We start from the raw sequence: 25,234 nt of genomic DNA, 5'->3' as shown, positions 1-25,234 counted from the left end.
TATACAATACTCGATATACAGAACCCTACATTTAGCTCATTTCCACTCCAACTGGACCATCACATCAAAGTTCTATATTTATTAGACGCTGTTTCTAAAGAGACTTGACTGAAGATTATCCAATTACATAAGGCAAAGAAAAATATGTTAAAAAAACAAACTAAAAGGCCGTTCCAGACCCAACAACCATCCCAGACCACCAAAACTGCCCAATCAGATAAACAGCTCTCAACGCTTTGATCTTTGAGAGGAGAAAAATCAGCATCCACAGATGTTCATATTCATTCTTCCACTGTGCGAAAAAGATCGAACAATGGTGGTCTGAAAGGATTTAGAGCTGATGAAAAAGCTGGTCAAGCTGCTGCTGTTCTCAGAACAATGGACTGAGTCCAGACCCTATTGAAAGGGTTTGGCATAACATGGATGGTGAGAAGCTGAAAAGGCTCCAATTTCTAAGAGTGAACTGGAAAGAAAATCCTACACATTTCTGCAGAAACACAAAAGTGAGTCTCCTGAAAAGAACAGAAGCTGTAACAAATGTGAAGCGGAACGGACTAAACACTCAGTTCACATTAGCGCATTAGATTAGTTGAGGCTTCTGTGTTTTTTTCTGGGTTGGTTTTCCTGTATTTAACTATTTACGTCGGCTGTTTTACCTGAAAGTGAATGGTGCACTGACTTATTTAACTGTTTCTACGGCACATTTAATTTCCTGACAAAAAAAAAAACAAAAAACAACAACTTCCACTCCTCTCCACAGTTACCGCCAAGAGCTGTTTATTGTAAAGGTTGTGGGGCCAATCCTGCAACAGATCTTTCCAAAGAGAGCTTCTTTAAAAACAAAATTAAGAACTGTACAAATAAACGCTTCCACTTCATTTTACAAAAAAATCCGGGCCGAGCCCTTGTGTGTGATCGGAGCAGCCACAGCAGAGAGAGAAGGGGATTCTGGGAAATAAACAGACAGCAGTTGTTGGCCCAAGTCCAGCCCCTGAAGCACTGTGGGACAGAAGCGCGTGTGAGAACAGCAGCAGTCCGTGGGAGGGCGGATGGGTGGTGGTCGTCTTCCCCAAGCTGCTTCGGAAACGGGAGTAAAGGTCACAGAGGTCAAAAACATCAGGGTTCAGTGCTTGCTCTTCTTGGACTTCTTGTGCGAGCGGTGGGGTGATCGAGACGAAGACCTCCAGGATTTACGCTGAGGAGGAGATGGGGAGTGGGAACGCTTTGACGACTTCCGTGGCGACCGAGACCTCGTTCTGGTAAAGAGGCAGATGGAGATCAATTGAGCGTGAATAGAGAGATTTTAAGCAGCTTTGTGTTTTTCATTGCTACATAACAGGAGTGCTAATTTGAACAGACTGTGTATTCAGAGCACAGTTTTGCTTTGTATTTTTTTTTGGGTGGGGGGGGCTATTTCTCTTACATATTTATATACGTTATTATATTTTTATGTACCCTTGATGCACAACTAGTTGACCATAATTAGACATCAAAGATTAATTATGGCTATTAATGACATGCCTACTGTTAGCACTGTGTTTGAATGTTGAATGGAATTCTCTTTGAAAGGAGCATTTTGTGAGAACTGCTATTTTCTTGCCCTTGCTAAGTACTGCAGTGAAAACAAATCACCCTAAGAGTCCAAACAGCAGAATCATTTGCCATCATCAAACATAAACTGAAGAGCCACCTCCTAAGAGCACTTAAAGCAATGATCTCTTTTTTAGTTTAATTCAGTGTATTGATACTAGCTTTGGATATTCGCGTGAATTATAAACATGTTCTTAGGTTGCTCTGGATAAGAGCTTCTGCTACATGTCAAATGTAAATGTCATGGGAGCAAGGTAAAAACGCTACATAATGTTTCTATGTGACATGAGTCACATAGATGTGTTTGTGAGCATGCATAAGCACCTGTCTCTCTTCTCGTCTTTGTCTCGGCTCCTGTCCCTGCTCCGCTCTCGGTCTTCACTCTTCTTGCTCCTCTCCCTGTCCCTTTCTTTTTCTCTCTCCTTCTCCTTCTCCTTCTCCCGCTCCCTCTCCTTCTCCCTCTCTCTCCCTTTGCTCTTGTCCTCCCCTCTGTCTCTCCGCTCCTCTTTCTTCGGTCTGTCTTTCTGCTTGATCGCTGACCGGTCTTTCTTTTCTTCATCATCTTTGTCAAACTCCTATTAAAAAAAGATAAATTAAAAAGTAAATAGTTACAATTTCTTTCTTTTCACAAAACTAAAAAACATAATTTACACACTTCAGGCTTCAGGAAGCAGCAGCCATCTGTTTTTGCTATGCGACATGGTTTTGCATGTTTATAGATACAGATATATAGATAGGTGTCATACAGTGTCAGAAACCATACAAACAAGTCTGTTGGAGATTACTGAACAACTCAATGAGATTTGGAAAAAAAAAAAGTGTGATAGTCATGTTGTTTACATTGTCCTATTAATACTACAGTGAACTATTATGAATACTATTCAATATATGTTATTACTCTTCAGTGTGATGAATGAGACGCTGTGTACCTTTTGTAGTAATTTGTTTCTGTAGTGTTGAACCTGCTGTTGGAGGTTCATGCTGGATTTCCTCTGCCTCTTTCCCGACTCCAACTCATCCTGAAACTTCATCACCTTCACCTGTCACCCATGCACACATTAAAACTGGAGATGCTAGGCTAAAATTGTCAAACATCACACTTTAGACTGTCACCAATTTAATCAACTATACATCCAAAACCAACAATAAAAAGTCCAGCGCAACCTAATACCATCACAGTTCCACACTGACAACCTCATGGTCAATGTTTTTATTTATTTATTTATTTATTTTATTATTATTATTATTATTAATAATAATAATAATAATAATAATGGTAATAGTAAGTTCCCTTTGGGTTACAATATTTGAATAATACTGGTCAGTAACACTATTCAAGGTTTACAAGTCTTGATTACAGTTTCCTTTAACAAATATGTCATGCAGTGTCAGAAAGCACAATCAATCTACTTAAGATCTACTGCTAACAATGTTCAAGGTGAGAGTATGATTATTATGGCACTCAGCTTGCACAAAAGTAAATAATAGGACATAAGCTTCCATTATTGTTCCACTGTTCAGCTAAATTAGCTTAATCATTCCAGTAAATTAGTGGCAAGCTGTTGTCTTTTGCTCTTGCGCACCTCCAGCTCTCTGAGTCGAGTCCTCTTGCTTTCTGACATCTCGAAGTTTCTCAGGCTGCTCTTAAACTCTGCCCCCTCATACCTGCTGGGGCTGGCAGCATCATCGCTGCTGCTGACATCAGAGTCAGCCTCGTTCTCCTTTACATCACTGAGGGAAAGAAAAAGAACAGTGAAGAGAGAAGGGGGGGGGGGGATTCAACTGGATAGTTCTATATAGACGTTAAATACCATCAACAAATTAAACAGATCTAAAATGAAGCAAAATAGAGGGACTTACCCAGGACTCGTCTCATCCTCAGAGTCTGATTTTGCTACAGAAAACAATAGGAGAACATCAGAAGGTTCAGGTTAAACCGGAGTGCTAATAATAGTGCAGTAGGAATGCAATTAGGTTCATTTCTGTAACCATAAAAGACCCCGCCCCTTTCCTTATTTTCAAAACATACCAGCAAAAGGGCTTGAACAGTAACATATGCAACATATGGACTAGTACCACACACCCGGTTGAAGCCCAAGACTAGACTACAAAATATTTTCCCCATGTTGAATAAATGTTGATTAAATAATGGATTTAATGACTCTGTTTGGTTGCGTTTTGTGGTTGTACCTGAAGGCTCAATGTCGTCCACTCTTTCCCATTTAGACAAGGCAACACTGGGTACGGTCTTATCCAAGCCTTCCTCGACTGTGCACACACACAAACAATAACAATCAGGAGTCATTTAAGTGCCTCGTAAGTGACTGAATAAGCAGTATGAGGGTCTAGTAAATCCAAAATTTATTTATTTTTTTTTAAATGCTAGAGCTGAATGAAACAGTCAATGATGATGTACATTCCATATGCTATTTCCTAATACATCTCAAATATGGATATTATTTTGAACACTGAAGAAAACAAAAGAATCTAGCTCTAGATGACAAATACATGAATATGTAATGTACCTAATGTGTCTATTTTACGTGTTACATGATACTTTGTATTATCAAAATATTTTCATAGATATTACTATATAATGTATATATTTTGATATAATACAAAGTACATTACTATCACTATATAAATCATGTTAGCTCTTTAAATAAGCATGTGCTGTCTGTCACAAAGCTCTGCATTGTTGTGAATTTCCACAAAGTGCATCCTTTTTTTTGACACCAGATTGATGAGAACAGAACAAAAATGCACAGTACAGATATGGTTATAATGTCAATTTGTATAACAAAATAAAATAAAAGAAAGCTAAGAACTTTTCTTTTATTTCCACTCACAGGGCACACCATCAATGTCGTCTATGGGAGGTCCAAGGGGGACCCCATCTAGGTCATCGACAGGAACCCCATCAATAGATGAGGGGTCCCAGGGCATTGGGGAGCCATCTAGATCATCCAGGGGAGTCCCATCAATTTCTGCTCCGTCCAGAGGAGTCCCATCTAATGGAGCCCCGTCCAGGTCTGGAGAAGAAGCCTACAGAACATATGGAAAGTTGCGTTAAAACTCATGCACGTTTTAAATTATCTTATTTCAAATTATCATCATCCTCCTCCTCATATGACATCTTATTATAATTCATATGTATTTATAAATAATGTCCACTTGCGTGTCAGGTCTTGAGTTTCTGTCAATTTTAGTCCAGTCCCTGCATTAACTCTGTGCATAATTACTTCATTACATAATAACTTTTGAACACAATACTGACCCACCCACATTCCAGGAGGACACTGTAGGGTCCAAATCTGTGTGACTGGTTCAAAAGACATTATGGAACACTGGGTCACTTTGACTGGCCACCAGACCTTAATCTTAGTTCTCAATCTGGAACAATAGGGTAAGGGCTGAAAGACGATGCACAGAGTGAAAGAGTAGACTAAAAGAGACAGGAACTCTCAGAGACTGATGTAATTCTTATCGGACAAGACAACCAAAAAGATGCATGCAACTTTGTTTTATATTTTCTTATTTATATTATTCCAATCAATTCGTATGTATACATTAATCATACAGGACATTTTATGTGTAAATCTACAAACCATTAAACAGTGCATGAGCCATTTATAATGGTTTTGTATTGATTAGGCATTCTTTAACTACTTGTACAAGGTATTGTTTATCTGCTGATGAAAGTCACCTCTGGTTGCTCAATGACTTCCTCTCCTGGTTTGATGAGGCCCAGAAAGATGTTCTGCAGCTGGATCAAAAAGGACTCTGGATAAATGGCCCAGTCCTCCCACGCCCGGAAACAAGTCATAATCTTTTGCTAGAGAGACATAGAGAAGAGACACAATAGAATGGAAATCATTCAAAGGTCAATCCTTTGCTGTTAATACTGGACTGAGGCACAGCAAGTTTACTCATGAAGAAATGTCATATTTGATGGTTGCAAGGAATCTGCTTCCACAGAAACAAACAAACCACAAAGTAAACCACTCATCTTAAATGCTGTGCTCACCTTGAATTGCTCAGCCTGCAGTCTGGCCTGGATATTTCTATAAGCCTCTCCAACGTCACTGAAAATCTGAGGCAGCCTCGACTCAAAGCTGCCACACACACCAACACACTGTTAGCTTCTGTATATGTACACAATGCGTCACATTTATAATCAGTGTTACACAATATGTAGACAAATCTTACTATTTCCGGAAGTATGATGCGTTAGCAACTTTGGCACAAGAGTTGTACAAGATGTCCGAAACCAGATAAAGTCTTGCAACCTGTAAACACAAAACAGTACAATAGTAGTGGTGCAGAAACTGTATGTGTGTGGGTGTTTGTATATGTATGTGTGAAATGTATACAAAATAGGTGAACCCTAATAACGATGGTGTACGAGTAGTCAATGTATTCAGCAAGGTATGCAGAGCGTGTATGCACCGACTGGTGATGTGGAAAACACTGTATTGATCCACATTTAAAGTGGCATTGTGTAAGAACTTTTATTACTTGCTCCAGGACTGCCCCTACGGTCAGGAATTGTGATTCACCACTTACATTCATTTCTGGACAAGGTGGGAGATACAGAACAGTCACTAAAAGAAGTGGACTGAAGCCATAGAGTAATATTACAGGATTTTACACAAATATGATTCAGCTGAGCTGAGCATCACAGAGATTTTGAATATGGTATAAGTGTTGCATAGGGCTGCTTTAATTTTGGTCAACAGGTTGGGGAAAACAAAACCCACCAGCAAAGCAGCAGTGCCACATTTAAACTAGGACACACCATGTAAATTAGACATGACACTTATGCAATATTTGGGGTTGCTATCGAGCCCATATCAGCGCTATATGCTGGACTGAATATTAAAAGAAAGGGAAGAATGCATCAGATTAAATCCTGAAACAGATCCAACCTGAAATACAGCAAAGTGCCCGCCTCGCCATCACATGGTAACATCACATAACGAAAGTAGGGTTGTGGAACAATATGATGCTGCACAGAAATTCACTGTACAGAAATTCACTGTACAACCAGTGAATTTCTGTACAGGTGAATTGTCTTTCTAGGCTTCCTTTCTAGGTAGCCTAGAAAGGAAAGATGCATTCACCTTGGCATAGTTACATAATGGGAGTCCGGTACATGGAAGTTACATATGGTGAACCTCAACCACTTTTCTCCTCATTTAAAAGACAATCCAGCATAGCCAAAACAGAGCTGAGTGTGTGTACCTTCTTCTGTAGTGGGGTGTGTAGTATAGAGAGCGACTCTGTGATGCAGGACACCACTTCTTCTGCAGCTTCAGCCTTCTCTAGGCAGAACAGCATGGCGTCCCCAATTTCCACTCTACGGGGAGTTAAACTGCGCAATAACGCCTCCAACTGCTCCCGGTGTCTGTCAAACACACACACACAAAACACCATGTCTCTTATCTGCCAAGAAACCCTCTAGCTGCTTGATTGAGAGACAACACACGCACACCTCACACACTTTTGGTTTCCCTCTTTTAACCCAAAACGTAATCAAACAGCCAAGACATATATGGAGTGTGGAATTTAGTCTTTAGACTACATTTGAGCTATGAGACTAATGCAAGTAAAAAAAAAGTAATGGAAGTTTATACCCCACCACTTATACCATAAAAACTGCATATTATTTAAAACGGGTAATAATTACTTCAAATACTATCAAGCACCATTCCATTGCAAATGTAAATATCTAAGCAGTCAGTCTGAGCATCTAGCACAATAAATGTTATGACGAGACACACACACAATAAACCTAGAATAGTACATACTCTGTCTTTAGCTGCCCTTTTTTCAGCTCCTCCTCATGAGATGGGGAGGAGTCATCCTCCGGCTCCTCGTCTCCATGGAGATATGGGTTGAGGACAGGGGGTCTCCACAGAGAGCCACCCCGGAACATTCGGAAATGTGACGTCTTCCATTCACTCGTACTGTCTCCCTGCACAGAAATTTGAGTAACATAGTAAGAAGCACTGATATTATGTACACACCAACACACACACATCAAAACATAAGTAGCAGAAAACATTAAGAAACTCAGACTTTTAATAATGGTACACACGTCAACAAAGTGAGGGATGAACACATACCTGAAGTATAGAATAGAGTTTCCATCTGTAGTAAACATGCTCCTGACTCTTATTGTCAAACAGAAACCTAAAATAAATATACAGAAGACTTACTTTTGTGATTACCAATGGTGTTGTGTTCATCTATTTGAAATGAGTGATGAAAAAACAGTATTTTATTAACACTACTGTTTGTGAGAAAAGCGACCACTAAAATTCATCATGAACAGAAGTGGCTATTCCATACCACACTCTTAAAAAAAAAAAACTTCAAAGGGTTCTATGAGCGATTTTGTAAAAGAATCACATATAGTAAAATCATCTTTATGGTACAGAACCTTAACACTGTCTTCTTTAAATCTTTATAAAGGTACTTTACACATGTCTTTTACAAAAAGGGTTATTCTATGGTCAGTGCTCAAGGGGTGCTCCAACTTGTGCATAATAGAGGAGTATAATATAATATAAAAATAACACACTAAATAAAACCTCTGCCTTATTTAACCAGAAAACACACCTGAAGTCTGGATTGTTCTTCTCTCGGCTCATGATTATGGCCTCGAACATGGGTCCCTCTCTCACCACAAACTCAATCATCCTGTGGATGAGGCACAGCAGGTTCCTACACACCCAAAGAAACAGAAGAATGAGAGCATGAACAGGTGTACACTCCTCCCTCTCCCTCACACTTTCCCCACTCTCCAGTCCTTTTTGGAAGTTGTCTCACTCTAACCCAGCCGACATCAAACCTCCTACAGGCCTGTGAGACTAAGCTCAGAAATAAATACTAAGAGAGTGGGTTTTTGTCTTCAGATGCATTAGAAACACTTTCCCAGTTTAATACAGTTTTAAACATACCTTCAACAACTTCGCCTCACAACTTGGAGGTGCCTAGCTACTGGCTATAAAAAGCCTCCCTTCATGGAATTCACTAGCTAGCTTAGTTCAAATTTCACAACACTGTGTTTTAATATGTTAATAGAAACTGACACATATTTTGCACATACCAGCTTTGTCTAGATTAAGTTTCTGGTTTCAAATAAGAATAGTGTGTAGCCTTTAGGTTTCTAAGTGGACAGCCTGAGGAGTAGAATTCCATTCATAGTATAACCAGCCTTTTAGCTGACATATTAGCTCGCAGCTAATCAGATCGGGACGTTATAAAGCACAGATTTACTCTAAAATAATGTACTTTAATATTGTTAGCTGCTGTAATAGACTAATAAATAATTAACATTAACATGAAGCAGATTTTGGTCACAATTTAACATTTAAAGCATTTGGAGATTGAATTATGAAATGTGAAATCTTCAAGCCCAGGGCTAAACTACCTAATTGTAGGATTTTTCTTTTTTTTGCAGTAGTTTTAAATATTAGATAGCATATAAAATCACTTAATATGCCATTTTTTTGCAATCATTTCAGTGCCAAGTTCCTCTGCTGAAGTCTTACACACATTTACTTCCCTTTCCACTCTAATAGGTTATCTAATCAACTAAATTTAAGGTAATATTAGTAAAGGAACAGTCCATGAAAGGGTACCAGGGATTTCCTTGAAGTGAAGGGTTGAGTGCAAGTTGATAAAAGCAGGTTAAACGCAGTGCTGAAACAGCAGGCTTGATTAGCTAGATCAGGTGTGTTGGATGAAGGCTGATTGAAACCAAATTTAGCAAAAGTGTAGCTCACCATTCACTCTATTACTAGGTGTTAGAAGTTTGGTTGAAAAAAAAAAAAATCTGGGCCGTCAGGGGGCATCTAAAAAAATGGTTTGAGGCCTAAACCTTATTATCAACTTCAAGCAGCCCAATGCACACTTTGGCCAGCAGGTGGCAATTCTGTGCTCTACACAGTTTTTTTTTTTTGTTTTTTTGGATCAACTTTCCACTCGACAGCATAAACATGTTTTTTCAACTCAACTCAAGTTTGCAAAAGCAATTTGGGGAGACACATTTTAAAATGAAAGCAGGATTGAAGGTAACTGTTCAAGTTTGTGCACTTTTTATTACTTCAGACACTGTCTTCTCTAGCTGTTGATATGTACGGACATAGGATTTTCAGCTTTTCAACAGTATATGGAGAGGGAGTCTGCTTGATCATCACACCTAACCCCATTCACCTTACGTTTTTTACGTCACCTGCATTACGTTTTTTTCAAAGCCATACCACAGCATTAATTAAACGAACAGAAGGTGTAATCAGTGCCATTCTATGCCTACCGTGCGTGTGAGTGGGTTTCTGAATCATACTGTAATATTAAGTGGATAAAAAGTGTGTACCTTTCTGATGGGATAACCACTGTCACTACGGCGTCGTACAGAGTCTGTTCGTGACGTCAAACCACGTGATGAAGATACAAACAATATAACGTGAGTTTATGTAGATAAAAATACCGTAGCATAGTCACACAACACTGCAAAACATCCTCACCAAGCACAACGTATTCTAATCTCAGCTATCCTCTCTAGGACTTCATCAAGCTACAATTATTTCCTATGTGAAATTGAATCAGTACCACTCATCAAGAGGAACAAAAAACACTTTATTATGAGTGCTACAACCAAAAACGCTACTATTGCTAATATTAGCATGGTAAACAGTAATAATTTACTGAAAGTTTTTAATTGCACAATTTTTTTTCCAGCCCAGTCATAGTTGACTGGCCAAAACATGCATCACATGTGAGGTTTGCTTCTCGGTTGGTTTCATGGCGTTATGGGACTAAAGTAGATCAATAACAAAAGTCCAGAGCCCTATTCAGACAAGATTAGTTTTGCATGGGGAGGCACATGTGATTTTTTTTGCCCCAATTTTCCAATCAGAAATGATTTCCTGTTTGGGAAGTAAATTGAAGTGACAGATACTCTAGTAGTGTTAGAGTCAATTCTGAACCTTCCTATCCCAAACAGGTCAGTGGTCATTTATATTTTTAAATGTGTAGTGTGACGTGTAATGTGTAACTAGTTGAAAAATGTCACTGAGAGCAAATCCATGAATTCCAGAAACGGAAGCTACACTCAAAGAGCTCTGGGAAACACCAGTGGTAACCCAAAGAAGCAAAACCTCAGACACATTTCTTATTCAATCGACTGCGGCTGGGCTAAGAAAACGGAGTAATTTAGTTTTTTCAGTGAATTATTCTATTAATTTGACCAGTGTTAACCTGGGGTTTATTTCACAAAGCAGAATTTCTCAGTTTAGCCACATCACATAAGCCTAAAGTCAAGCCTGTCCAATAAGAGAAGAGGTGAGGGACATTTCTATTGGACAGTCCACATATTTGGGCTAACATTATCTGGCTAAACTGAACAATTCTGCTTTGTGAAATACCTCCCTGGCCTTAACAAGTTTTTGTTAGCATGCCGGAAGCATTTATTTGCAACGCTCAGTTCCACTAATCTTTGCCACCTGCATCCCAGCCTACCCTCTGCCTGTGTGCTTTTTAGAATTCTATTTTTTCAAATCATTATTGAACCTGAAAGAACACCTTATTTTGATGGTCCATTGCAGACGCTCACCTTGCCATTGAATGACATTGTAATAAACATTTATTAAAATAAATTTAACATTTCCCTAACCTTAAAGCTCAATTTTGTTTGAACTTACTTACCCAATTTACTTCAACTTTACCCAACACTAAGAATCAGTTTCCTAAATCTTGGACTACATTTGGCTTTCCTTTTTTTGACCAAGTGTTGTTTGGTCCTGTTTGGTTTCTTAAATGCTTATAATAACTTATTTCCTACCCTTATACTTTATTTTATACTTTTTATTCTATTCTCTCTCTGTGGACTACCTGTGTGGTTGGTGTGGCGCAACAGCTAACACCACTAGCTGCCAGTGAGCTACCACACCCCCTGTGAGACTGGGGTTCGATTCCAGGTCTGGGTGACTGTGACTCCGAACACTACATTGGCCCACCTCTGTAATACAAGTAACATTGTAAGTCGCTCTGGATAAGAGCGTCTGCTAAATGTCATAAATGAAATGAAATTACTATTTTTATTTACGTCTTTATTCCTTATATATTAGTTCATTTAGTCAGATTTAAATAAGCTACATGAACAAAATTACTTACTTTAACACTTAAAGAGCTATGGAGTTCACAACTACCCTTAATTCCCTGAAATTAAGCCTTAAATACAATTCCTTTTACACTCAACTTCATCTTTATTAGATGCAAGTAACCTTTTCTCTCAACCCATTACCTAAACTTACTTTTACCACAACTTAAGATTAAAGTCTAACACTATGTTAAAACTACCACTAATCAGCTCAAGTTGCACAGAAATGAACAATTTGAGCTATGGAGGACCATCAAAATGAAGTGTGACTAGATTTCCAGAAATACACTCAGTGAAACTATGTTTATCTACTTTTAGAATCTCATTAACTTTATCCTTTTCAAAATCTAAAAAAATTCAAACACTTTAAGCACACCCTCTGTCCATGCCACGGAGCTGTTAGGAGGCTTTACCTTGTAGAAATCTTTTTGGGAGCGGCTGCAGGGTTTTGTAAAGTCGTTGCGGAAGCGGTCCCTCGACTGCGCGTTGAAGGGCAGCCCAGAGGGGGGTGGGGGGGCTGTGGTCTTCAGCACACCGATGGGGGTGTAGAGGGGCTGTGGTGGAATCCGTACTGCTTTCCCCCACCCTAACTTCATCTCAAAACCCATCACTGTTTTACCTGCAATTGGAAATTCAGAATCTAAGTTTTTAAAAGCTCACCAAACCGAGAGAGCTCATAAGAACATTTAGAGAATGTCCAAGATGTGTCTCATGCAAATTTGTTTCCATAGAAGATGCACCTCATTTGAAGCAATCAAATGGAGTGCAGCGACCTTTAAAATGACTGCAGTTGTTGGCATAGTTTTCTATACAGCTGTAAACACTAGGACTATTACTTGAAAGCCTCACAAAAAACAAGAATTGTTTAACACTGAGAACTGCTATATAAATAAGAGGGGCTAAACCATGGTATGCTGAATGGGCGGGGATATGTACATGAGTTGGTTTGTCATTCAGAATTGCATTGAGTTAGTAGTTTTTATACATGGACTGTATGGACTGCATGTACTGAGTAGTGAAAGGTAGGTTCTGAAGCCCAACCACGAATTATTATTAAAAATTACATTTATTTACACTTAATACAACTATACTAACAATAATAACATAAAACGAGGGGAAATTTGTTTCCTTGATAGGGGCCCTTCAAAAACCACTTCACTCACCATCTAAAGCAGCCAATGCCCTCTCAGCGTCTTTACGGGTCATGAAAGCCACAAAGCCACGGTTGGTCACTCTGGTTCTCTCTTCTTCCGTCCGAGGCCACATAATCTTCACGCTGGCCAGTGGGCCATACTTTCCAAATTCCTTACACAGCATCTCCTCAGTCATCTACAGAGAGTAATCACACAGAGAGGACAAACATACCATTTAAAATAATAATAATAATAATACTATGAGCAACAGAGGGGTAATACATCAGTAACAACATGCTTTGAACCACAATACAATGGACTAAAGGCAAAACCATTTTTACATTAATTGTATTACACTGACGAATACCTTCGGGTTGATGCAGCCAATATAGAGGTTGGTGGTGGTTGGCACTGTTGGGTCATCGTCAAAAACTGGATTAAAGGGAAAGAAAGCACACATGCTCACAACCTGGAAAACATCAACCGATTCCCAAAAACGAATAGGTGCTGGTCAGAGGTGCCACACGAATTAATATATGCCTCACTTGACCGACGAGTCAGTGGTAGATCCACGTCTGGATACACCCCTCCCGGGTCATTCTTCTTCCTTTTGTAGCGCTCTTCTCGTTCCTCTTGTATTCTGTGCAAGAGATGGGGAATCATATATATACACTCTGAATGATGTGCTATGTTCAGTTGACCAGGTGATTTATGTGATCAGGATACTACACAGCTCCACTTGTTTCAAATAGCTATTTAACAATGCTGAAAATGGCAACAGTAGCATAAGGCTGTACAGACATGTTTTTGACCAAAACATCACCAAATTGAACTGAATTTCTACAAAAACTGAGAATCTCAACTGCTAAATTTGAGGAAATTTAGGGAACCAATACATACTGTTTAAGCTCCTCTTTAAATAGTTCCAGATTGCTCTTTTTCTTCTCTTCTGTCTTCTTTTTAACAACCTGTGAGAGGGAAGGAGTATATATGCAGTATAAATTTTAACATGTATATGGTATAATATATAATACATATTAGAGCTGCACAATATTTTTTTTTAGAAATGGACATCGCAATGGTTTCCTTTTCTGCAATTTGTACCAAGTCAATAGTCGAACATATTACAATATTAATAATGCATCCAAGACTGGAGTAAAATAAATGACATTGGGCAGATATGATCTGAGTCTGGTAGTCCTAATTTTCCTTCTGCATCAAGCAGCCAAAGCTGTAACATTTACCTGAAATTTGCCTTTTAAGATATCCTTCGATTTGACTATAGCGCATGCCCACACTGAGATGGATATGCTGAAACAATGCATTGTGCAGCCCTAATACATAATGTTTACCTAATATAAGTCAACTATAATCAGAGATGCCATTGTCAATATTCATTGATGCTCACATTTTTTTTATGTTCTGTAGGCTGCACTGGTGATGCATTCTGTGGTCCGGGAGTAAACTTAGAAGCAGGTCTGTAGAGTTTACTCTTTTTCACCTCCGCTGCTTCCTCTTCTGTAGGGGAACCAAAAGGATACACATACATATAAATAAATATCTCTCTTACTATAGCCTTTTCTAGTAAAATAAATAAATAAATCGCCTACTACAGAAGTGGCAAACAGAGATTAGGTTAAAATGTCAGTGTATTACTTTGGTATTCATTAAAATGTGCCAATCTGATGCATCCTACTGTACTGCATCATTGTATCATGACAAGCTAGTCAGGCTAATAAGCTTCTGCTGTTACTGGCCAGATACTAAAACCTGGTGTGCCACCCCTGATACACAAGCTACAAAGACCAGTCTTTACTTCAACAACAGTCCTTGTTCACAATAAGGCATCTTTTAAAGACAACTTCCAGACAGTAGTTTACCTTTAGTGGCATTTACTATCCCTCCTCGCACAAAAGTCTTCACACCACTCTTCTCACTGCCGTCAAAAGACGCCAAGAACTCCTCAAATACTTCAGCTGCCTTCTCTTCCTCCTGTAAACCGGGAAAATGGTTAAGACTGGAAACAAGGTCTGGAAACAGACATAATGTAACTAACGGCAGCAGATCAGAAACTAACATTTTTCCACTCTCTTACAGGGGTGTATAGTGTCAATACTGCTGTTATAAGCAAACACTCCTGATAAAATATTTCACTGTTCATTGTATAACCACTGTATAACTGCACACACTGACAATACTCAGAGAAACAACATTGTACTGGGGTTATCTTACTGGTGCATTAGGAGACATGTCTTAAATATACTGTAATCTGGAAATAAACAACCCTGATTTGGGACCATTTGGTACATTTTATGAAGCGCAGATTAAGGGATGCTGCCTTCCCAGTTTAGCTGGCATTAGCTACCTTTTTCTTGATCTCTTCTTGCTCCTTCTTTGTCAGCACCCTCTTCACTCCTGTAGACTTCCCTTTTTTGTCTGCCATATTGACTGCAAAAGAAAACAGAGCACAGTACATCAACATTAGACTGCTTCCCCTGTTCAAAATGACTTACTGAACAGCCATCGCTGTTAAATCCCAGGATTACAATGGATTTTTGGGCAGAAAGCTGAAGAACACCGGACTGGCTAGAGGGTTGGATCAGGTGGGCAGCTAGGACGAAACACCTCAGGACTGTACCTAGAACAACGCTCTGTAAAACGGGACTGGAGTTGGCGTCTCAGTCAAATTTTCCGTTCCACCTTAAGCAGTGCAGCAGTTAGCACTGCACTGTCTGCAGACATTTAAGGTGGAACGGATTTTTTTTTATTAAAAGCCTCGTGTCTGATAACTTGATCTTCGTGTAAATGAACAACTGTAATTAACTCAAATCACGGCACTAAAACAGATAGTTCTCTCTGGAAACCGTCAACGTTATTTCCCACAGCAGGTAGCAAGCTAGCTAGCTAACTATTTTCAAAAGAGCACTCCAAAACTCAGACTTGTGCAGCAAAACTGAGAATTAATGGCTATTATTGCACTCTCGCTTTAAGTGTAAGTTATCTAGCTAACTTGCTTGACTGAGAAGCTCGGCGTTGTGAGGGAACGTTATTCAGCTTGGTTACACCGCTAGCCAGCTAACGTAACAGTTTCTGTGGCTGGGAGTTAGCTAGCTAGCTAGCTAGCAGTCGTGCTAACTGGCTAACGTTGTTCAAGTCATTATCCAGCCTCCTACAAGCTCAAGCTGACACTTGGAGGAAATGAGCCCGTGTGCAGCATGCTAAAGACGTTGTGCTAGCAGACATTGCCATGCATTAACTGAACTGATTGCATTTCTAATATAAGACTTACATAGTTGCTCCCATTAGAAAACAAGCAGGACCGTGCGTTTATTATTAATGCGCCATTTTGGATTTCCCAAAAATGGAAATAGCGGAAGCAAGACGTCAGGCTAAGAGCGCCAATCAGAGATTGAGCTTCTGACATAGGAAGTTTCGTCACGAGTTAAAAGTTACGTTCGAAATCGCTTCCTCTTGTAGAACTAGTGCACTATATAGGGTGTATCTGCATAGGCGCACTATGTAGGGTGTATCTGCATATGCGCACTATGTAGGGTGTATCTGCATATGCGCACTATATAGGGTGTATCTGCATAGGCGCACTATGTAGGGTGTATCTGCATATGCGCACTATGTAGGGTGTATCTGCATATGCGCACTATGTAGGGTATTCGTGCGTATGTGAACTATATTTAAGATGTACGGTTGGTAATAGTGTATAGTGGTAGAACTAATGCGACACCATTTCATCATAGTCAGTATGCCAGAGTGCACCTTTTATAAAATAGCATAAGGTTATTTATATTATTATTATAAAAATGGGAGCCAAAGAGACAATAATGCTAAACACTGTAAATAAATATTAATAAATAAAATGTTTGAATGTTTGAGGGGAAAAAGCAGAAGTGTACATTTAACTGCTTTTCTGGTTAAACACACTCAAATGAAGCCAAGTAAAATATTATAGCTGTGATCCTCTTACACAGAGCTCCAGTGACAGTGCATGTCTGGCGCCGTGGCTTAGTTGGTTAAAGTGCCTGTCTAGTAAACAGGAGATCCTGGGTTCGAATCCCAGCGGTGCCTTATGTTGGTCTGTGTTTCAGGAGAGAAAGTAAACTGGCCTGCGTGTAGTGCTATTAATGACACCGGGCTGAAATATATTTGGTTCACCACAGAGGTGATGTTAAAAACGCTCTTCCTTTTCCCACAGATGAAGACAGGCTCTCACACTCACTAATGTTGTGCCCTCAGGAGTCTTTTTCTTATGTCTGTGGCGCAATGGATAGCGCATTGGACTTCTAGGCTCAGGGTTGAGGCCATTCAAAGGTTGTGGGTTCGAGTCCCACCAGAGTCACACTGTTTTTGGCAGTGGATGAGAAAAACCCCTTTCTAGCAGCAACAACAAAAAAGTTAAGTTCAAGAGGCTTCACTGTCCTTTCCACCGTAAAGAAGTAAAGAAATAAAGAACTCAGTGAAGTGAAATAACGCTGCTCCAGGTTCATTCAGCGACATTACACAACACACAACGTCTGAAAAAGAAAGAAAGCAGATATACAATAAGTACAGTAATCTAGGGGTCATACACCCATCACAATAAATGTGATTTCTAGAGGGATTACAGCCATCACTACTCTCACCATGTGTGTCTGTAATGGAGTGAGCCAGCGTGTGTTTGTGAGAACCCGCTGTTGTTAGTTAATGCTCGTCGTGGTTAAACGTGAGCACAAATCCTGGTCATTTCCCTGCATAAGACCCATTACAGTTTCCCAGTACATTACCAACATAGTTCATGTGTGAATAACCCTTAGGCTGCTTTAACAGATGCTTCTGTGCCTGGATAAAGGGGTTCCTCAGATCTGTAGAAAAGCTTTTGTTGATGGATCTTCATAGGTTCCACTACGCTTATGAGTAAAATAACCATTTTCACTACTTAGTACTATTTCCAGCCCCTTTAATGCTTAGAGTGCACTGTTATAGAGTACAGTCAGCACTAGTAGTAGGTCTAGTTCTCAATAAGGACGTGAAGCTGATTGCAGGACTCATGACTTCAGAGGTCCATGGCTTCACTTAATAAGCTGCTTAGTAGCTGCAACTGGAGCGTCTGGGGTTGGTAATAGTGTATAGTGGTAGACCTAATGAGACAACATTTCATCATAGTCAGTATGCCAGAGTGTACCTTTTATAAAATAGCATAAGGTTATTTATATTATTATTATAAAAATGGGAGCCAAAGAGACAATAATGCTAAACACTGTAAATAAATAATAATAAATAAAATGTTTGAATGTTTGAGGGGAAAAAGCAGAAGTGTACATTTAACTGCTTTTCTGGTTAAACACACTCAAATGAAGCCAAGTAAAATATTAGAGCTGTGATCCTCTTACACAGAGCTCCAGTGAAAGTGCATGTCTGGCGCCGTGGCTTAGTTGGTTAAAGTGCCTGTCTAGTAAACAGGAGATCCTGGGTTCGAATCCCAGCGGTGCCTTATGTTGGTCTGTGTTTCAGGAGAGAAAGTAAACTGGCCTGTGTGTAGTGCTATTAATGACACCGGGCTGAAATATATTTGGTTCACCACAGAGGTGATGTTAAAAACGCTCTTCCTTTCCCACAGATAAAGACAGGCTCACACACTCACTATTGGTGTGCCCTCATGAGTCTATTTCTAAGTATTAAAATTGTTCAGTAAGATTTCTAGGCGGAAAAGTACAAGTAGAGAAAAACGAGGACGAGGAGTTTATGAGGAGTTAATGTTTGTTTGGCTGAAGTTCCTGTATAATAAACAGGCAAATCTTGGATTCAACCTCAGCAGTCCTCTCTCTCTTCCCATGTAATTTGGCTGTTCCGAGATCATGCTCAGTCCCAGAAACATGAATGCGCCATTCACTCCTACCGGCTCTGTGGCGCAATGGATAGCGCATTGGACTTCTAGGCTCAGGGTTGAGGCCATTCAAAGGTTGTGGGTTCGAGTCCCACCAGAGTTGCAGTGTTTTTGGCAGTGGATGAGAAAAACCCCTTTCTAGCAGCAACAACAAAAAAGTTAAGTTCAAGAGGCTTCACTGTCCTTTCCACCGTAAAGAAGTAAAGAAATAAAGAACTCAGTGAAGTGAAATAACGCTGCTCCAGGTTCATTCAGCGACATTACACAACACACAACGTCTGAAAAAGAAAGAAAGCAGATATACAATAAGTACAGTAATCTAGGGGTCATACACCCATCACAATAAATGTGATTTCTAGAGGGATTACAGCCATCACTACTCTCACCATGTGTGTCTGTAATGGAGTGAGCCAGCGTGTGTTTGTGAGAACCCGCTGTTGTTAGTTAATGGTCGTCGTGGTTAAACGTGAGCACAAATCCTGGTCATTTCCCTGCATAAGACCCATTACAGTTTCCCAGTACATTACCAACATAGTTCATGTGTGAATAACCCTTAGGCTGCTTTAACAGATGCTTCTGTGCCTGGATAAAGGGGTTCCTCAGATCTGTAGAAAAGCTTTTGTTGATGGATCTTCATAGGTTCCACTACGCTTATGAGTAAAATAACCATTTTCACTACTTAGTACTATTTCCAGCCCCTTTAATGCTTAGAGTGCACTGTTATAGAGTACAGTCAGCACTAGTAGTAGGTCTAGTTCTCAATAAGGACGTGAAGCTGATTGCAGGACTCATGACTTCAGAAGTCCATGGCTTCACTTAATAAGCTGCTTAGTAGCTGCAACTGGAGCGTCTGGGGTTGGTAATAGTGTATAGTGGTAGACCTAATGAGACAACATTTCATCATAGTCAGTATGCCAGAGTGCACCTTTTATAAAATAGCATAAGGTTATTTATATTATTATTATAAAAATGGGAGCCAAAGAGACAATAATGCTAAACACTGTAAATAAATATTAATAAATAAAATGTTTGAATGTTTGAGGGGAAAAAGCAGAAGTGTACATTTAACTGCTTTTCTGGTTAAACACACTCAAATGAAGCCAAGTAAAATATTAGAGCTGTGATCCTCTTACACAGAGCTCCAGTGAAAGTGCATGTCTGGCGCCGTGGCTTAGTTGGTTAAAGTGCCTGTCTAGTAAACAGGAGATCCTGGGTTCGAATCCCAGCGGTGCCTTATGTTGGTCTGTGTTTCAGGAGAGAAAGTAAACTGGCTTGTGTGTAGTGCTATTAATGACACCTGGCTGAAATATATTTGGTTCACCACAGAGGTGATGTTAAAAACGCTCTTCCTTTCCCACAGATAAAGACAGGCTCACACACTCACTATTGGTGTGCCCTCATGAGTCTATTTCTAAGTATTAAAATTGTTCAGTAAGATTTCTAGGCGGAAAAGTACAAGTAGAGAAAAACGAGGACGAGGAGTTTATGAGGAGTTAATGTTTGTTTGGCTGAAGTTCCTGTATAATAAACAGGCAAATCTTGGATTCAACCTCAGCAGTCCTCTCTCTCTTCCCATGTAATTTGGCTGTTCCGAGATCATGCTCAGTCCCAGAAACATGAATGCGCCCTTCACTCCTACTGGCTCTGTGGCGCAATGGATAGGGCATTGGACTTCTAGGCTCAGGGTTGAGGCCATTCAAAGGTTGTGGGTTCGAGTCCCACCAGAGTCGCAGTGTTTTTGGCAGTGGATGAGAAAAACCCCTTTCTAGCAGCAACAACAAAAAAGTTAAGTTCAAGAGGCTTCACTGTCCTTTCCACCGTAAAGAAGTAAAGAAATAAAGAACTCAGTGAAGTGAAATAACGCTGCTCCAGGTTCATTCAGCGACATTACACAACACACAACGTCTAAGAAAGAAAGAAAGCAGATATACAATAAGTACAGTAATCTAGGGGTCACACACCCATAACAATAAATGTGATTTCTAGAGGGATTACAGCCATCACTACTCTCACCATGTGTGTCTGTAATGGAGTGAGCCAGCGTGTGTTTGTGAGAACCCGCTGTTTTTAGTTAATGCTCGTCGTGGTTAAACGTGAGCACAAATCCTGGTCATTTCCCTGCATAAGTCCCATTACAGTTTCCCAGTACATTACCAACATAGTTCATGTGTGAATAACCCTTAGGCTGCTTTAACAGATGCTTCTGTGCCTGGATAAAGGGGTTCCTCAGATCTGTAGAAAAGCTTTTGTTGATGGATCTTCATAGGTTCCACTACGCTTATGAGTAAAATAACCATTTTCACTACTTAGTACTATTTCCAGCCCCTTTAATGCTTAGAGTGCACTGTTATAGAGTACAGTCAGCACTAGTAGTAGGTCTAGTTCTCAATAAGGACGTGAAGCTGATTGCAGGACTCATGACTTCAGAAGTCCATGGCTTCACTTAATAAGCTGCTTAGTAGCTGCAACTGGAGCGTCTGGGGTTGGTAATAGTGTATAGTGGTCGACCTAATGAGACAACATTTCATCATAGTCAGTATGCCAGAGTGCACCTTTTATAAAATAGCATAAGGTTATTTATATTATTTTTATAAAAAAGGGAGTTAAAGAGACAATAATGCTAAACACTGTAAATAAATAATAATAAATAAAATGTTTGAATGTTTGAGGGGAAAAAGCAGAAGTGTACATTTAACTGCTTTTCTGGTTAAACACACTCAAATGAAGCCAAGTAAAATATTGGAGCTGTGATCCTCTTACACAGAGCTCCAGTGACAGTGCATGTCTGGCGCCGTGGCTTAGTTGGTTAAAGTGCCTGTCTAGTAAACAGGAGATCCTGGGTTCGAATCCCAGCGGTGCCTTATGTTGGTCTGTGTTTCAGGAGAGAAAGTAAACTGGCCTGTGTGTAGTGCTATTAATGACACCAGGCTGAAATATATTTCGTTCACCACAGAGGTGATGTTAAAAACGCTCTTCCTTTTCCCACAGATAAAGACAGGCTCACACACTCACTATTGGTGTGCCCTCATGAGTCTATTTCTAAGTATTAAAATTGTTCAGTAAGATTTCTAGGCGGAAAAGTACAAGTAGAGAAAAACGAGGACGAGGAGTTTATGAGGAGTTAATGTTTGTTTGGCTGAAGTTCCTGTATAATAAACAGGCAAATCTTGGATTCAACCTCAGCAGTCCTCTCTCTCTTCCCATATAATTTGGCTGTTCCGAGATCATGCTCAGTCCCAGAAACATGAATGCGCCATTCACTCCTGCTGGCTCTGTGGCGCAATGGATAGCGCATTGGACTTCTAGGCTCAGAATGGAGGCCATTCAAAGGTTGTGGGTTCGAGTCCCACCAGAGTCCCACCAGAGTCGCAGTGTTTTTGGCAGTGGATGAGAAAAACCCCTTTCTAGCAGCAACAACAAAAAAGTTAAGTTCAAGAGGCTTCACTGTCCTTTCCACCGTAAAGAAGTAAAGAAATAAAGAACTCAGTGAAGTGAAATAACGCTGCTCCAGGTTCATTCAGCGACATTACACAACACACAACGTCTGAAAAAGAAAGAAAGCAGATATACAATAAGTACAGTAATCTAGGGGTCATACACCCATAACAATAAATGTGATTTCTAGAGGGATTACAGCCATCACTACTCTCACCATGTGTGTCTGTAATGGAGTGAGCCAGCGTGTGTTTGTGAGAACCCGCTGTTGTTAGTTAATGCTCGTCGTGGTTAAACGTGAGCACAAATCCTGGTCATTTCCCTGCATAAGACCCATTACAGTTTCCCAGTACATTACCAACATAGTTCATGTGTGAATAACCCTTAGGCTGCTTTAACAGATGCTTCTGTGCCTGGATAAAGGGGTTCCTCAGATCTGTAGAAAAGCTTTTGTTGATGGATCTTCATAGGTTCCACTACGCTTATGAGTAAAATAACCATTTTAACTACTTAGTACTATTTCCAGCCCCTTTAATGCTTAGAGTGCACTGTTATAGAGTACAGTCAGCACTAGTAGTAGGTCTAGTTCTCAATAAGGACGTGAAGCTGATTGCAGGACTCATGACTTCAGAAGTCCATGGCTTCACTTAATAAGCTGCTTAGTAGCTGCAACTGGAGCGTCTGGGGTTGGTAATAGTGTATAGTGGTAGACCTAATGAGACAACATTTCATCATAGTCAGTATGCCAGAGTGTACCTTTTATAAAATAGCATAAGGTTATTTATATTATTATTATAAAAATGGGAGCCAAAGAGACAATAATGCTAAACACTGTAAATAAATAATAATAAATAAAATGTTTGAATGTTTGAGGGGAAAAAGCAGAAGTGTACATTTAACTGCTTTTCTGGTTAAACACACTCAAATGAAGCCAAGTAAAATATTATAGCTGTGATCCTCTTACACAGAGCTCCAGTGACAGTGCATGTCTGGCGCCGTGGCTTAGTTGGTTAAAGTGCCTGTCTAGTAAACAGGAGATCCTGGGTTCGAATCCCAGCGGTGCCTTATGTTGGTCTGTGTTTCAGGAGAGAAAGTAAACTGGCCTGCGTGTAGTGCTATTAATGACACCGGGCTGAAATATATTTGGTTCACCACAGAGGTGATGTTAAAAACGCTCTTCCTTTTCCCACAGATAAAGACAGGCTCACACACTCACTATTGGTGTGCCCTCATGAGTCTATTTCTAAGTATTAAAATTGTTCAGTAAGATTTCTAGGCGGAAAAGTACAAGTAGAGAAAAACGAGGACGAGGAGTTTATGAGGAGTTAATGTTTGTTTGGCTGAAGTTCCTGTATAATAAACAGGCAAATCTTGGATTCAACCTCAGCAGTCCTCTCTCTCTTCCCATGTAATTTGGCTGTTCCGAGATCATGCTCAGTCCCAGAAACATGAATGCGCCATTCACTCCTACCGCCTCTGTGGCGCAATGGATAGCGCATTAGACTTCTAGGCTCAGGATGGAGGCCATTCAAAGGTTGTGGGTTCGAGTCCCACCAGAGTCCCACCAGAGTTGCAGTGTTTTTTGCAGTGGATGAGAAAAACCCCTTTCTAGCAGCAACAACAAAAAAGTTAAGTTCAAGAGGCTTCACTGTCCTTTCCTCCGTAAAGAAGTAAAGAAATAAAAAACTCAGTGAAGTGAAATAACGCTGCTCCAGGTTCATTCAGCGACATTACACAACACACAACGTCTGAAAAAGAAAGAAAGCAGATATACAATAAGTACAGTAATCTAGGGGTCATACACCCATCACAATAAATGTGATTTCTAGAGGGATTACAGCCATCACTACTCTCACCATGTGTGTCTGTAATGGAGTGAGCCAGCGTGTGTTTGTGAGAACCCGCTGTTGTTAGTTAATGCTCGTCGTGGTTAAACGTGAGCACAAATCCTGGTCATTTCCCTGCATAAGACCCATTACAGTTTCCCAGTACATTACCAACATAGTTCATGTGTGAATAACCCTTAGGCTGCTTTAACAGATGCTTCTGTGCCTGGATAAAGGGGTTCCTCAGATCTGTAGAAAAGCTTTTGTTGATGGATCTTCATAGGTTCCACTACGCTTATGAGTAAAATAACCATTTTAACTACTTAGTACTATTTCCAGCCCCTTTAATGCTTAGAGTGCACTGTTATAGAGTACAGTCAGCACTAGTAGTAGGTCTAGTTCTCAATAAGGACGTGAAGCTGATTGCAGGACTCATGACTTCAGAAGTCCATGGCTTCACTTAATAAGCTGCTTAGTAGCTGCAACTGGAGCGTCTGGGGTTGGTAATAGTGTATAGTGGTCGACCTAATGAGACAACATTTCATCATAGTCAGTATGCCAGAGTGCACCTTTTATAAAATAGCATAAGGTTATTTATATTATTATTATAAAAATGGGAGCCAAAGAGACAATAATGCTAAACACTGTAAATAAATAATAATAAATAAAATGTTTGAATGTTTGAGGGGAAAAAGCAGAAGTGTACATTTAACTGCTTTTCTGGTTAAACACACTCAAATAAAGCCAAGTAAAATATTAGAGCTGTGATCCTCTTACACAGAGCTCCAGTGAAAGTGCATGTCTGGCGCCGTGGCTTAGTTGGTTAAAGTGCCTGTCTAGTAAACAGGAGATCCTGGGTTCGAATCCCAGCGGTGCCTTATGTTGGTCTGTGTTTCAGGAGAGAAAGTAAACTGGCCTGCGTGTTGTGCTATTAATGACACCGGGCTGAAATATATTTGGTTCACCACAGAGGTGATGTTAAAAACGCTCTTCCTTTCCCACAGATAAAGACAGGCTCACACACTCACTATTGGTGTGCCCTCATGAGTCTATTTCTAAGTATTAAAATTGTTCAGTAAGATTTCTAGGCGGAAAAGTACAAGTAGAGAAAAACGAGGACGAGGAGTTTATGAGGAGTTAATGTTTGTTTGGCTGAAGTTCCTGTATAATAAACAGGCAAATCTTGGATTCAACCTCAGCAGTCCTC

At 39.9% G+C, this 25,234-nt stretch overlaps 1 protein-coding gene and 8 non-coding genes across 9 annotated transcripts; 8 read left to right on the top strand and 1 right to left on the bottom strand.

The window, feature by feature from the left end:
- Window positions 1-755: 755 nt before the first annotated feature.
- On the bottom strand, window positions 756-16,246 carry LOC140551680 (U2 snRNP-associated SURP motif-containing protein). Its single transcript, XM_072675225.1, has 24 exons — window positions 16,181-16,246; window positions 15,257-15,339; window positions 14,772-14,883; window positions 14,300-14,409; window positions 13,792-13,859; window positions 13,437-13,531; window positions 13,259-13,323; window positions 12,922-13,087; window positions 12,172-12,377; window positions 9,974-10,017; window positions 8,215-8,319; window positions 7,719-7,785; window positions 7,401-7,567; window positions 6,835-6,997; window positions 5,800-5,879; window positions 5,618-5,705; window positions 5,297-5,425; window positions 4,440-4,635; window positions 3,781-3,858; window positions 3,451-3,484; window positions 3,174-3,321; window positions 2,520-2,630; window positions 1,915-2,165; window positions 756-1,256 (listed from the first exon to the last, which is right to left on the bottom strand). Exons 2-24 carry the CDS (start codon window positions 15,332-15,334, stop codon window positions 1,124-1,126), a joined length of 2,694 nt encoding a protein of 897 aa, XP_072531326.1. The 5' UTR covers window positions 15,335-15,339; window positions 16,181-16,246; the 3' UTR covers window positions 756-1,123.
- A 651-nt stretch (window positions 16,247-16,897) lies between these two features.
- Window positions 16,898-16,971, top strand: trnat-agu (transfer RNA threonine (anticodon AGU)). Its single transcript has one exon. It is a non-coding gene; the product is annotated as a tRNA-Thr (tRNA).
- A 1,328-nt stretch (window positions 16,972-18,299) lies between these two features.
- trnat-agu (transfer RNA threonine (anticodon AGU)) lies at window positions 18,300-18,373 on the top strand. The gene has a single exon. It is a non-coding gene; the product is annotated as a tRNA-Thr (tRNA).
- Window positions 18,374-18,779: 406 nt separating this feature from the next.
- Window positions 18,780-18,869, top strand: trnar-ucu (transfer RNA arginine (anticodon UCU)). Its single transcript is given in 2 exon segments — window positions 18,780-18,816; window positions 18,834-18,869. It is a non-coding gene; the product is annotated as a tRNA-Arg (tRNA).
- A 1,057-nt stretch (window positions 18,870-19,926) lies between these two features.
- trnat-agu (transfer RNA threonine (anticodon AGU)) lies at window positions 19,927-20,000 on the top strand. The gene has a single exon. It is a non-coding gene; the product is annotated as a tRNA-Thr (tRNA).
- A 1,553-nt stretch (window positions 20,001-21,553) lies between these two features.
- trnat-agu (transfer RNA threonine (anticodon AGU)) lies at window positions 21,554-21,627 on the top strand. Its single transcript has one exon. It is a non-coding gene; the product is annotated as a tRNA-Thr (tRNA).
- A 407-nt stretch (window positions 21,628-22,034) lies between these two features.
- trnar-ucu (transfer RNA arginine (anticodon UCU)) lies at window positions 22,035-22,124 on the top strand. Its single transcript is given in 2 exon segments — window positions 22,035-22,071; window positions 22,089-22,124. It is a non-coding gene; the product is annotated as a tRNA-Arg (tRNA).
- Window positions 22,125-23,192: 1,068 nt separating this feature from the next.
- On the top strand, window positions 23,193-23,266 carry trnat-agu (transfer RNA threonine (anticodon AGU)). The gene has a single exon. It is a non-coding gene; the product is annotated as a tRNA-Thr (tRNA).
- Window positions 23,267-24,831: 1,565 nt separating this feature from the next.
- Window positions 24,832-24,905, top strand: trnat-agu (transfer RNA threonine (anticodon AGU)). Its single transcript has one exon. It is a non-coding gene; the product is annotated as a tRNA-Thr (tRNA).
- Window positions 24,906-25,234: the final 329 nt, after the last annotated feature.

This window comes from Salminus brasiliensis, chromosome 1, assembly GCF_030463535.1.
Source record: "Salminus brasiliensis chromosome 1, fSalBra1.hap2, whole genome shotgun sequence".
NCBI lineage: Eukaryota > Metazoa > Chordata > Actinopteri > Characiformes > Bryconidae > Salminus > Salminus brasiliensis.
Note: the sequence above shows the minus strand (reverse complement) of the source record. Positions and strands in the feature narration are given on the sequence as shown.

What these genes read in the sequence shown, in the direction of transcription:
- LOC140551680 (XM_072675225.1), bottom strand. Translation starts at nt 15,334, where the DNA reads ATGGCAGACAAAAAAGGGAAGTCTACAGGAGTGAAGAGGGTGCTGACA. An exon ending in GGCATTGGCTGCTTTAGATG is followed by an intron (nt 12,378 to 12,921) that starts GTGAGTGAAGTG and finishes TTCCAATTGCAG; the next exon opens with GTAAAACAGTGATGGGTTTT. An exon ending in CGACATTGATGGTGTGCCCT is followed by an intron (nt 3,859 to 4,439) that starts GTGAGTGGAAAT and finishes GTGTGTGCACAG; the next exon opens with TCGAGGAAGGCTTGGATAAG.